This window comes from Tasmannia lanceolata, unplaced genomic scaffold, assembly GCF_043159265.1.
Source record: "Tasmannia lanceolata isolate RefF3 unplaced genomic scaffold, GAP_Taslan_0.1 ptg000025l, whole genome shotgun sequence".
NCBI classification, from domain to species: domain Eukaryota; kingdom Viridiplantae; phylum Streptophyta; class Magnoliopsida; order Canellales; family Winteraceae; genus Tasmannia; species Tasmannia lanceolata.
In genome coordinates this window covers 5,515,766-5,529,397 of record NW_027518702.1, presented here as the reverse complement: position 1 = coordinate 5,529,397, position 13,632 = coordinate 5,515,766, and the positions used below count along the sequence as shown (strand labels likewise).

At 37.4% G+C, this 13,632-nt stretch overlaps 1 protein-coding gene across 1 annotated transcript; it reads left to right on the top strand.

The window, feature by feature from the left end:
- The first annotated feature begins 10,686 nt into the window (after nt 1-10,686).
- Nucleotides 10,687-13,579, top strand: LOC143857785 (salicylic acid-binding protein 2-like). Its single transcript, XM_077368269.1, has 3 exons — nt 10,687-11,223; nt 11,327-11,464; nt 13,164-13,579. The coding sequence occupies exons 1-3, from the start codon at nt 10,855-10,857 to the stop codon at nt 13,443-13,445; spliced, it is 789 nt and encodes a 262-aa protein (XP_077224384.1). The 5' UTR covers nt 10,687-10,854; the 3' UTR covers nt 13,446-13,579.
- The last annotated feature ends 53 nt before the right edge of the window (nt 13,580-13,632 follow it).

Below are 13,632 nucleotides of genomic sequence, written 5' to 3'. Positions count from 1 at the left end.
GGAACATCCTATTTACGATGTGGCCCATCAATTGGACGGTTTGGATCATCCTATGGTCTAAGTTATACAATACTTTTTTTTAATAGGGAGTGTAAGAAATATGTTTTTGGTTTGCAAGCTTTGTCACAAAATTCTTGTTACAATATATATGGTGTAAGCCCATGTAGTGAACTATTTTTTAATAAGCCGGTAGGGGTCCCCACAAAACCCCAACTTACCTATCAAAAATTGGAGTGAATATTTTACCGCCTACACCATAGGATGATCCAAACTGTCCATTTGATCATTCCCAAATGATGATCGCATCCCTACAATGTATAGATAAATGACATATTTTGGAAACCCCGCAACTGTGTTGGGATCATCCTATGGAAATGATTTTGGCATACAACCTATGGTGTAAGTCCGTACAATCAAGTATTTTTCAAAAGAATCGTACACCCTGTATCATAGGATGATCCAAACCGTCCATTTAATGGGCCACAATATAAATTGATTGTTCCCAAAAATTAATTTACATATGATAATGCCATGCCCTTCTTTTAGAAAAACTTCCTACTGTATTCTATTAGCTGGGGGCATTTAAGTTATTTTGATGCTAGAAGTTTCTCGGAATGAGAAATGATTTGAGAGTACAATCGTCAATTGCATACGAAAAGTATCGACATATGGTACCTGTCTATGACAATTACGAAAAAAAACTACCAAAAAGAGGTATAGACATATGACAATGACGAAAAAACTACGTTATATGACGCATTCGGGACAAGTTACAAAATATTGACGGATGCCGAGCACCTGAAGAGGAACAACAATTATAGAAACCTCTATTGATTGGAGGGCTACGATCAGCCTATGGAAATGATTTTACGGGCACAACCGATTGATGTTGTGTTCCATCACATGGACGGTTTGGATCAACCTATAACCCTCTATAGATGGAAGCGTTAGGAACCTATGAAAATTATTTTTAGGGCACAACCTATTTAGGCAGTGGCCCATCTAATGGACGGTTTGGATCATCCTATGGTACGGGCCATACCGTACATTTCAACAAAGTGAGGAGTGCGATCATCAAAATATGGTGAGTAGTGCCATTATAAAATATGGCAGTGAGGACATTAGCACTATATATAATTTGAAACTATCGATGTTCTTGGATTTTCCCACGCGGGTCGGGTTCAACCCGAATTTGGGGTGGGTCAGGTTAAGATTTTTCGCAATCAGGTTGGGTTGGGAAAAATCAACCCAAATTGGAAATCGGGTGGGTTGGGTTGGGTTGTCGGGCAACCCGACCCGACCCGAAACCCGAATTTGGGTTCCATCTGAAGAAGTTCTGTATATGTGTTTTTCTTTTTCAACATTGAAATAGTCTCCACAGTCCACAATGGACGGTTTGGATAATCCTATGGTGCGGGCCATACCGTACTTTAATCAAGTGAGGACTGTGATCATCAAAATATAGTAGTGCGGATAACATTTCCCTTTGTTAATTGTTAGTCCCTGTTTGTTTTGGATTTTGAAAACCGATTGTGAGTTAAAAACTGATTATTGGTGACTCACTATTGGTTCCCAAAATCCAAAACAACCCGGCTTGAGTTGAGGTGGTCAACAATTGGTACCATATCAAATCGGGTCAACCCGACTCAACCCAGCTCGAATTAGAAATCGGGTTGGGTCGGGTTGAGGAAATTGCAAATCGGGTTGGGTTGAAAAAATGGGTTCCTCGGGTTGACCTTAACCCGACCCGAGTTACACCCTAACGATGACTAGAAAACTACTTTTCCTTATTCACTATGTGAGGAACAAATTATGGAAAGTTTGATATTACGAATGTAGGACAGTTTTAAAAATATTGACGAATTCAGGGCACCTTAAGAGGAACAACAATTATGGAAACCTCTATAGATTGGAGGGCTAGGATCAACCTATGGAAATGATTTTACGGGCACGACCTATTTATGTTGTGTTCCATCACATGGACGGTTTGGATCAACCTATGATGTGGTCTGTACAATTCTTTGTCGGCCCGTGCATCGCACGGGGCCCTTGCCTTCAAAAGTTTCCACTAAGTCGGATTTGTCTAGGGTACTTTCGCCATTTCACTGCTGCAATGTCCCTGTCATTTGCCATGTTATTTGTAGGAATTCTTATTTCTGTATATATTTTTATTTCTCAGTCGGAAATCCTGATCAGGTGCCTATGGTTTTCAAAAGAAAATCCGTACAGACTGTATAGAATCTATTCTAACTTGATTTACATTTTATTTTTATCAATCTTAGTAGGTAAAATTGTTACTAAGAGCCCAGTCTCTCCGATGGATCAAAAGCTTCGGAGAGAGTTGTGCGTGTTCTGCTGATGTTTTGAAATAGGGTTTGGAGATTTTTATCATGTTTTTTGTTTTTTGGTTCTTAGAAACCGCTAGATAGCAAGATCTTGTTCGGTGGTGGAAGCTGGCAATTGGAGAATTGCATGTTGATAGGTTGTTGAAATGATAGAATTAGGTTCTGTTGGAACTATCATTATGATTTGATTTTTTATAGATTCGAAACTTGATGCAGATTTGCTTAGGTTTGTGATATGTATTTGATACGTTTACAGTCTTATCTCTCTGCCTCTCAAACACTCTCTCCTCTTTGCAAAAAAATATCCCCTTTCTTTCAAGAAGAATGCTGAATTGAAGGGAGCCCATGGAAAAACTCAGTTTCAGGCAAACATTTGATCCATGCCACCCCACAACATTTATTTCTTCCTCCAATAAATCAGAGAAGTTTTTTTTTCCCTGTTTATTCTACTAATTAATCATGTTGCCATTTCTTTGATTATTCTAATATAAAATTTCTTTTGAAATTAACAATAATTACGTAGTAATATTGAACAATATTTGAACAATGTTTTTAAAAATTTATATTAATTCATTAATAAAATAATGAAATAAACAAATTGTAAAATACCTTAGTGGCACGTGCGGTGCACGTGCATATTTTACTAGTAAAAAATGAAGCAAACTCATGTACTGGTCTTGGAGAAGAGTCCTAATTTGTTTTTACTTCCTACCAAAAGCCCTAAGTGGTCAAATCTATAGGCTGAAGCTTCTCCTCAGCAGAAGCATGAACTTGGCACTTCTTTGAATCGCTAATGTTCTAGTGAGAAACGATAAGGTAACTACTGTCAAACTCTGATAAGGACACTCCTCATTTTAGTGTACACGTCTTTATTTGGATAATAGATTGTGGCGATCAGGAAATGAATATTAAGGGTCTCATTATCAAAATTGAGTAATATATTACATTATTGGGATTTGCTAGGCAATTTCGCGGAAAGCTATTTCATGGCTAACTTTTCCATGAGAGAAAAGCAACACAGACTCTTTTTAGCTGATTGTGTCTTATTCATTCTCAGCTGAGGTGGCTGTTCTCTCCTGCAAAAGTCAGCGGCGAAATGGCATTTGGCGAAAGTGCCTAGCTAGCAAATCCCTAATTATATATGAGAATTTATATGGTGGCTGGTCGGCAGACCACAAAGAGAGAAAAAAGTCTCTTCCTTGATTTTTGATCCAAGTCATACTACCTTTTTTTACTTTTGGCTTGATAAAAAAATCAAGGGGCTTGGTTTTTTCTCTCTCCGCCCTTTATATCTGCCGACCGGCCACCATATAATTTCTCATTATATATTTCCATGCTTTTCCTAGTGTAGAAAAAGGCATAGTAAGACACACGTACGTACTTTAATGATCTATACCGATTCATTTTCTGGTCCTATTATAAGAAGGTCGTTTCCAAAAAATCTTTTTTATAGTGTATTGTTTTTTTTACTTTGTGATCTATCAAGGTTTTAAATTTCGACCGAAATCCAAAATTTCGAACTGTAATTTTGAGACCGACACCGAAATCGACTATGCTCGAAACGTTAATTTATTTCGGCCGAAATTTTGAAATTTCGTTTATGAAATTTAAGGGATTTCACCCAAAAAACTAGATTTTTGATAATTATTTAATAATATCTCTGAAATTTGGTCGAAATTATATAAGAGAAAAAATTGCTGCTCGTTTGATTTCGTCTCATTTCGGCCAGAATTTCAAAATTTCAGCCAAAATTTCGGTTTCGGTGAGGACCGAAACGCATTCTGAAACTGAAATTTAAAACCTTGGATCTATATTGACATCCTATGAAGATTTATGGGACATGATCTATATATCTAGGGGGGGTGGGGGGAATGAAGTGCAAATATCAAATTCCTTGAAAATGAATTTTAAGACCCAGTAGAAGAGATTCATTGAAATTGGTATATATATTTTGGTGGCATGATCTATTTAGGGCGGCGCTTGAAAGGGTATCATGTTTATTCAAAATACAATTATTGGAAAAGGAAGTCTTTGGAGGCTTAGCGTCTCATTTTCAAAAAAGAAGGCTTAGGGTCACATTTTCAAAAGAAACTTTTGCGGATAATGATTTTACTCTTGTTTTTCTATATTTACACTCATTTTCTTTCTTCTTTCTCTAAGTCCGCGGCGCCCGCCCCTTGGAGATGCTGAAAACGCGTCTACATAGGGAGAGGAGAAATTCACATATATAACTCAGTAACTTTTCCGCCCTTTCTGATGTGGGATCTTTCAACTTTTCTCTAATGTCTTTCTATTTACTCTGTCTTTCTTAATTAATTTTATTATTTGTATCTCCACCGTTTGATCATTCATCACACTAGTTTATCCTAACAAAATAAACCAATATATCTTCTAAAAACGTACTACCACAAAGTTTATCAAATTTGCCGATGTAACTGCTACCTGCGGAGCACCAACGTACATGCATGGTCTGCTAATAAAAGTTTATTTTTTTAGGGAAAATATCCTTTATAAATACACGCAAGTCATTTTTTTTTGGGAAAATTCTCAAAAAAATGTGATTTTTATCTTAAAATCTCAAAAAAAGGTGAAGTTGGCTAATTTCTCAAAAAGGGGTGAAACGCATCCCAAGGATTGTTTTAGGACGAAAATGCCCTTATGTTGCCTTTCCCTCTAAGAAAGTAAGCAACAAATCCCAATGCATTTCACCTAACATTTTGACCTCCCCCCCCCCCCCCCTCTCTCTCTCTCTCTCTCTCTCCCCCCACAACAGGAACAATTGAGGAGCCCCCCAAAATTCTCCTCCTTGGTGAGTTGGTGCCCAAATCCAACCCACTATAACAGTGTACCGTCCATACCATAGGATGATCCAAGCAGTTCATTTGATAGGCCACATCGTAAATAGGTTGTGTCCCAAAAAACCATTTCCATATGATGATCCTAGCCCTCAGATATAAAGAGAACTTGCTTATTATGGAAACCTCTATACATTGGAGGCTTGTGATCATCCTATGCAAATAATTTTTGGGGCACAAGCCGTTAATGTTACGGCCCATCAAATGGACGGCTCGGATCATCCTATGATCTGGACGGTACACTTCATTTTAAAAATATGGGTGGGGCCTAAATTGGGTTAATGTTACTGTACGAACTATACCATAGGATGATCCAAACCATGGACAGCTTGGATCATCCTATGTTGTGGACGGTTCGCTTCAATTTGAAAAATATAGGTGGGGCCTACGATTGGGCCTTAATGTTACTGTATGACCAACTCTATAGGATTATCCAAACCATGGACGGCTTGGATCATCCTATATTGTGGACGGGCCTTAATGTTACTATACGGCCAACTCCATAGGATGATCCAAACCATTCATTTGATGGGCCACAATGTAACTAGGTTGTGCCCCAAAATCATTTCCATAGGATGATCACAACCCCCTACAATCTATAGAGGTTGCATAAGATGTAGTTTCTATTTAGATCGAAGGGCTAGGATCAGCCTATCGAAATGATATTTTGGGACGCAACATATTTACGTTTATGGCCCATCTAATGGACGGTTTGGATCATCCTATGGTGTGGTATGGGTGGGGCCTACGTTGTTCAAAGATGGGCCCACCATTCCACCAACGGTTTCTTTTGGCCCCACCATCTTTGAACAACGTAGGCCCCACCCATACCACACTATAGGATGATCCAAACCGTCCATTAGATAAGCCACAATGCAAATAGGTTGTGCCTAAAAAATCATTTCCACAGGGTGATCTAATGAAATACAACGCAAATAGTATTGTACGGGTCACACTAGGTCGACCTATTTACATTCTTCGCAAACAGGTGCGAATTTAGCATATGTACAAACAGGTGGGAATTTGCCTAGGTCGACCTTTTCACCATTTGACCAAACAGGTAGGAAGACCAATTACAGGTCGACCTGTAGGTCGACCTTTCCACGATTCCGTCAGACAGGTGTAAAACATGTGAAAGGGTATAATTAGTGGTTCCTAGGGAAAATTAGTGGTTCCTAGGTATAATTAGTGGTTCATAGGTATAATTAATGGTTCCTAGGTCTAATTAGTGATTCTGAGTGTTTAAAATCCAATCAATACAGTCATTCTCACTTTTTATAGTGGTTTTGACTGCATAACTATTTCAATCTCACAATTTAAACTCTCGGAACGGAACAAGTATTAGGCCATCTAAACTATGAACCACGATAAGATCTGACTGTTTAGACAACTATTTAACCCATTGTTCATACATTCATTGCAACTTTGACATCCACTTAAGTAATATTAGATTGTATGAACTACTATTTATACCTTGGAACCACTATTTATACCTTGGAACCACTAAATACTGGTAAATAGTGGTTCCTAGGTAAAATTAGTGGTTCCTAGGTATAATTAGTGGTTCCGAGTGTTTAAAATCCAATAAATACAGTCATTCTCACTTTTTATAGTGGTTTTGACTGCATAACTATTTCAATTTTTATTGGAATTTAAACTCTAGGAACGGAACAAGCATTAGGCCATCTAAACTATGAACCACGATAAGATCTGACTGTTTAGACAACTATTTAACCCATTGTTCATACGTTCATTGCAACTTTGACATCCACTAAAGTAATATTAGATTGTGTGAAGCAATATTTCTACCTTGGAACCACTATTTATACCTTGGAACCACTATTTATACCTTAGAACCACTAAATATTGGTAAATAGTGATTCCTAGGTAAAATTAGTGGTTCCTAGGTATAATTAGTGGTTCCTAGGTCTATTTAGTGGTTTCGAGTGTTTAAAATCCAATAAATACAGTCTTTTTCACTTTTTATAGTAGTTTTGACTGCATAACTATTTTAATCTCACAATTTAAACTCTCGGAACGGAACAAGTATTAAGCCATCTAAACTATGAACCACGATAAGATCTGACTGTTTAGACAACTATTTAACGCATTGTTCATACATTCATTACAACTTTGACATCCACTGAAGTAATTTTAGATTGTGTAAACCACTATTTATACCTTGAAACCACTATTTATATCTTGGAACTACTAAATATTGGTAAATAGTGGTTCCTAGGTATAATTAGTGGTTCCTAGGTCTAATTAGTTGTTCCGAGTGTTTAAAATCCAATAAATACAGTCATTCTCACTATTTATAGTGGTTGTAATTGTATAGACATGAGTTTCATCCTGGTTTACTCTAAATAGAAACATAGAGGGCAATAGAGAGATAGAGAGATTATGACAATACACCATAGCATTGGAAAGAGGATGATGACAATAACAAATGCCTAACACAACCATAACAAATCCCTAACAAGTAAACAAGATGCCAATACACCATAGCAGTGTAAGGAACATGTTAAATGTATGCAATTATATTACAATGGACCTACTTGAGAAGCTTAGGTTTGATAGCCAAAGAAAAGATCCAATAAAATCTACATTTTAGGAGAGCGGAATTTCACCTCTCTGCAATGGAATTTCGTTTGGGATTTTTACAACAGCCAATGGAGTTTGATTTTGGCGTGGGAAGAAGAAGGTAAAAAAGTCAAAATTGGTAGGTGAAATACATTGGGATTTGTTGCTCATTTTCTTGGAGGGAAAGGCAACATAAGGGCATTTTAGTCCTAAAACACTCATTGGGATGCGTTTCACCCCTTTTTGAGAAATTAGCCAACTCTACCCTTTTTAGAGATTTTCAGATAAAAATCACAATTTTTTGAGAATTTTTCCTTTTTCTTTTTGAAAAATTACCCTCACTCATTTTTCGAATGTATATGCACCGTGTTTGTTTTGGACTTTGTGAACTGTTGTGAGTCTTACTCACAATCCCATGGCCATGTTCTTTTAAGATTATGAAAACAGATTGTGAGTACAAAACCAATTACTGACGGTTGGTAAATATCTTTTTAAAAGGGTGAGGCTGAAAAGTGGGCCAAAAAAAGGGTGAGGCTGAAAAGTGGGCATTTTGGCAGAAACACTCAAACTTCTGCGAAATGAACTAGTTCTGTGTGTTGAATTTTAGAACAAAAAATAATACAAAACAAGAATTAAATAAAAATATCTTTTTTCTTAAAGTCAAGAACACAAGAGTGCACACTTTTTTCTTTCTATATCTCTATATTATTTTTCACATTCCTCATCTTATATATATGTAAAGCGGAATCCTCTAAGCCGTGGTGGTGCCACATGTCACCCCTCTCCATAAATATTTCTTCATCATGTATATTAAATTCCCCTTATTCAATTTCAAATGTTTCTGTTTGGTTTTTATTACTCCTTTAATTTCTTAATTAAACCTTTATTTTAGCAGTTAATTACCCTTAATTGATAGAGTTTGAATAGAATAGGAAAAGCTACAAGAATCCCAAACGTTATTTTCGTTTCAAAGAGTCACATACCTAAAAACCAGGACTTCATGTGTGTGTGTGTGTGTGTATATATATATATATATATATATATATATATATATATATATATATATATATATAGAGAGAGAGAGAGAGAGAGAGAGAGAGAGGAAAGTGAAGCTACACCGCCGGTGTAGCTAACTTAGCTACACCGCCGGCTTAAAATACAATGGGCCCACATTGTTTTGGTGATCCAAAACATTCATTTGATAGGCCCTCACATTGATAGGGTGTGCCTCAAAAATCAGCTAGGTAGGATCACCCCAACCCTATGATTTGTGGAGGCAAAAATGAACGTGTAAAAACCTTCACAAATCTGTCAATTTTTGCCTCCACAGTTTGAAGGGTTGGGATGATCCTACCTAGCTGATTTTTTGAGCACACCCTATCAATGTGAGGGCCTATCAAATGAATGGTTTGGATCACCAAAACAATGTGGGCCCATTGTATTTTAAGCCGGCGGTGTAGCTTCACTTTCCTCATATATATATATATATATATATATATATATATATATATATATATATATATATATATATATATTCCCCCTATACGTATGGGAAGTTTATCAAAATCTTCCTAATCTCTCTCTCCCTCTCCACGTACGAACTAAAAAATCACATCTAATGTTCTAGGTTTCTTTTTGTCCTTGGCTTTTTTTTCCTGATTTACATGGTTCTTTTGATGGGTTTATCTTCATAGCTCTGTACGGTGATTGCCTTTTTTGTGATCTCTCTCTCTCACCTATTGTTTCTCTCCATGTTCTAGGTTTTTTTCTGCAGGTTTTCACAGCTGATGTTGAAAGTGAGAGGATGACACTGCCCTATTCATCATTAGATTTGGATGAGGATTCCTAATACCAATAAGTTATTATCTCTCTTTCTCTTAGGTTTCACTGATTTCTGAGGTTTTCTTGGTGTTTCTACAATTTCACCCCACTATGTTTTCTTGAACTATTTTTTTAACAGTATATTTTCAGGTACGCTAGTCCTTGGAAAACACAAAATAATAAAAAGGATTTTTTTAATTTTAATAACCTAAACAAAATAAGAATAGAATTGGAACAGTGAAGAAAGACAAAAAGAAGTTTTAATTAGAGGGATATAATTATGAATTGAAGGTCCCCTAATTAAAATTTGAACTGTGATAGTTCACGTTACAAGTTAATCTCTCTCTCTCTCTCGCTCTCTCTCTCTCTACCTTGAAATCTAAATCACGGTTTTCTTTTTTTCCTATTTATAAATAGAAAAAATGATGTCTATCTGTTGCCTTGTCGTTTTACTTTTTATTTAGATGGAATTTTATATATGGTACTATTTATTGATTTTTTTTACTCAAAGTTTCACAGATATATAGTCTAATGGTTATGTACATATTTTACTACTCAGAACTCCATGGAAAACATAGATGTTCGTCAGCCTATGCTATGTTTCCAAATAATATTTCACAGTCGCATGGATAAGGAATACAACTATAATATTTAATTTCTTTTGCCGCCCAGTGCATCGCATGGGACTGCAACTAGTTGATAAAAATAACCCAAATCAGCCTTTTTAAAGAGGCTTACATCACGTTCAATCATATCACACAAAACTCACGTTTCTACCTTCCTATGAAACTCTACATAGCAAATGACTCTTTAATAGATAAGAATAAATAAAACTCCTTCGACACACGAGGAAACTTAAGTTCAGCTCAAACTCAAGAGGATTCTAGAATATCTAATTATAAAATTTAACTTGGGTAGAATTGAGTGTGCCGCACAAGGTATTCACCGTTTGAATTAATTTTCCATCACCGTGTTCCCTGACTTGTATGAATAACTGACCTGCCACTTTATTTCCTTTGGCTCCTTCTACGAAATATGTTATCCATTTTTCTTCTTTTTATTCAATGGGACCATTCAACTTGTCGACAAGGTGCTGCCAAAGACTACCCTTAACTCCTTTTGCTAGTTTTTAACTAGCCTAAGTGGTGAGGTAACTTGTCTTTTTAATCTATGATCAATGGTTAATGACTACCAACAGAACAAGGAAGTCAATAAATATTGAGATAAAGAGGACGGACACATAAAGGAAGATGGAGGGTGGGAGCCAAAAGCATTTTGTTCTAGTACATGGTTCATGCCATGGAGCTTGGTGTTGGTATAAGCTAACACCAATGCTGATTTCGGCGGGCCACCGTGTCACGGCGCTCGATCTCGCTACTTGTGGAATCCATCCAAAGCAACTCTCAGAGGTCTCAACAGTTTCCTGCTACTCGCAACCGTTGATGGAGTTCATTTCTTCCCTCTCTTCATATGAGAAGGTGATCCTTGTGGGCCACAGCTATGGTGGTATCAGTTTGGCTATGGCAATGGATCAATACCCTGAAAAGATATCGGCGGCGGTCTTTCTCACAGCATTCATGCCAGATTCTTCTAACCATCCCTCTTATGTCATAGAAAAGGTAAATCTCTTTCTTTTTATTTTGAATTTTTTCCTTTGCTTGTTATTTCATTTATTAAGAAAGCATTTAATATGAAGTCTCTCTTTTGGCTTGTGAATTGAAGTACTTCGAGAGAACACCTTTGGAGGCGTTTCTAGATACTGAATTCGGCTTTGAACTGGGGCGACACAAACTTCCAACTTCAATGTTATTCGGCTCCAAATTCTTGTCATCCAAGCTCTATCAAAATTCTTCACTAGAGGTATGATTTTAAGAAGAATCTTCAATTTGATCTTTCACAAGCTTTTTATTCCACATGGGCCAGGTGACTGAATCCGTTGATTCTACCCAAGACATGTCGAAGACCCCACCTTGATCGGATGATCCTAGCCCCATAATCCATCAAACTTCACTTATTAGGTATGTTTAGTTGCCATCACTGCCTTAGAAAGGAAAATAACATCCAAAGAGTTTGAAGTAGCTAATTTTCTTTCTACCCGGAAAGAGTTTTTGTTTTTTGAAACACTTGGGTTGGCTGGAATCCTGGTATACTTTGTTGGCAGCCCGATTATGTTTCTCTCCACGTGCTATTCTTTGTCTCATCTTTTGTCGCTACCTCTATTTTTATTTTCTTCATTCCCGATAGTGAAGGTGAGACGTGCCGTAACAGTAACGTTGCTCCATTGTGACCTGGTCATCATGAGTTCGAGTCATGGAAACAGCCTCTCTGCAGAGCAAGGGTAAGGCTGCGTACATCTAGCCCTCCCCAGACCCCACAATGGCGGGAGCCTCCTCTGGGCCGCCCTTTTTAAATTCCTGAGAATAGAATTCGTCACATCGGTCCCCATCATCCCTTCGTGTGTGTATCACAGAGGTGGATCCCCATTGGGACGTATCTAATTACAAAATCTTGATTATCTTTGACTGGTTGGTCACATACTCCCATCTGTATCCCATTACAGTCTACATCAGCCTTGTGAATATCATAGAGTGGTGGGCAGCTTGTGAATATCATAGAGTGGTGGGCACAAGTGGCGTCCCATCTCAGTCATAGTCAATCAAAGATTAGTAACACAATATAAGAAGATAAAGGCAAATGATTTTAGCATTCCACTCTTTTGATAGGTGGCGAATGTAATTAACCTGTCCTTTTTTTTTTTTCAATTGGCCTTGTTAGAGCTTTTTGGGAACTGTAAATAACCTTTTGACAACACTTTAAACACTAAAAGACAAGAAGCTTTCGCTGCCAATGAAAAGAGTGGAGTGCTAAAATCATTTCCCGAAGAAAAATAAGAGATGAAAGACAAAATACTGAAAAGGAATTTGCTAGGGTCCATCACACAGGGCATTTCGCGGCTTGTCTGTCGCATGTCAGACCAGCCACCTCGTGAATAGGGACAAAAGCTGGTTTCTTCATTCTTGAGGTGGCTGGTCTGGCATGCGACAAACCAGCCGTGAAATGGTTTCTGCTATGGTCGATAGCAATCAATTCTCTACTGGAAAATAGGAATTGCCCTAACAAATCCATGACCTTTTTTTACCAAAATACCCTTGAAATATTACTTAAAGTTATAATAAAAAAAATTTGGAGGGCAAGTTCTTCAAAAGTGATGCGATTGCGATTCGTTAGTCCAAAGGGAGAAACAGCCTTATTTTACTAAATGACATGTAATGTTAAAAGGGGAATGCTAAACTGAAGGAGGTCCTTGCAAAAACCGGTTATAAGGGTCAAGAACAACCCCAATGGTATAATGCATAGGGTATGCTATACAATGAAAGCAGCTTATCCAAGGATTTCTACCCCACCTGTTCTCCAACAGCACCCAAAAGGCCAAAAGGGTTAATTAAACACCAACCAGGCTGCACAAGTGCACATACGGATTCTTGGCTCTTCTGGGCACCTGAAATTAGAATTCCCCCTTTCTCTTTCTCTAACTATTGTATATTTTGGTCTTTGGAAGGATTTTACACTGGCCACAATGTTGGTAAGGGTGGCATCATTTTATATGGAGGATCTATCAAACTCGCCAACTCTATCCAAGGATAGATATGGATCTGTAGATCAAGTTTATATAGTTTGTGACGAAGATAAAGCAATCCCTGAAGAATTTCAGCGTTGGATGATCGAGAATAATCCTGTGAAAGAAGTGATAGAGATTAAAGGGTCAGATCATATGCCTATGCTCTCAATGCCTCAAGAGCTATGTAACTGTCTCTTGCAGATTGCGAAAACATGCTCTTGATTCTCGTCTTCCTTCGGATATGAATAATGGTTAAGGAGATGGTGTACTCCTCTTATTATAGATTCTCTGTATTTTTAACGGCATGTAGATTTTGGCATTCTATCTTCAACCACGTCCAAGCTATTTTGGATGAATTTCTGTCTCCAACTATGTTTAATGGGCATGACAAGTCTAAAAGTGGAGGTGG

Coding starts and splice junctions, on each gene's coding strand:
- LOC143857785 (XM_077368269.1), top strand. CDS start 10,855: ATGGAGGGTGGGAGCCAAAAGCATTTTGTTCTAGTACATGGTTCATGC. Junction 11,224..11,326: donor CCTCTTATGTCATAGAAAAG/GTAAATCTCTTT, acceptor TGTGAATTGAAG/TACTTCGAGAGAACACCTTT. Junction 11,465..13,163: donor ATCAAAATTCTTCACTAGAG/GTATGATTTTAA, acceptor GGTCTTTGGAAG/GATTTTACACTGGCCACAAT.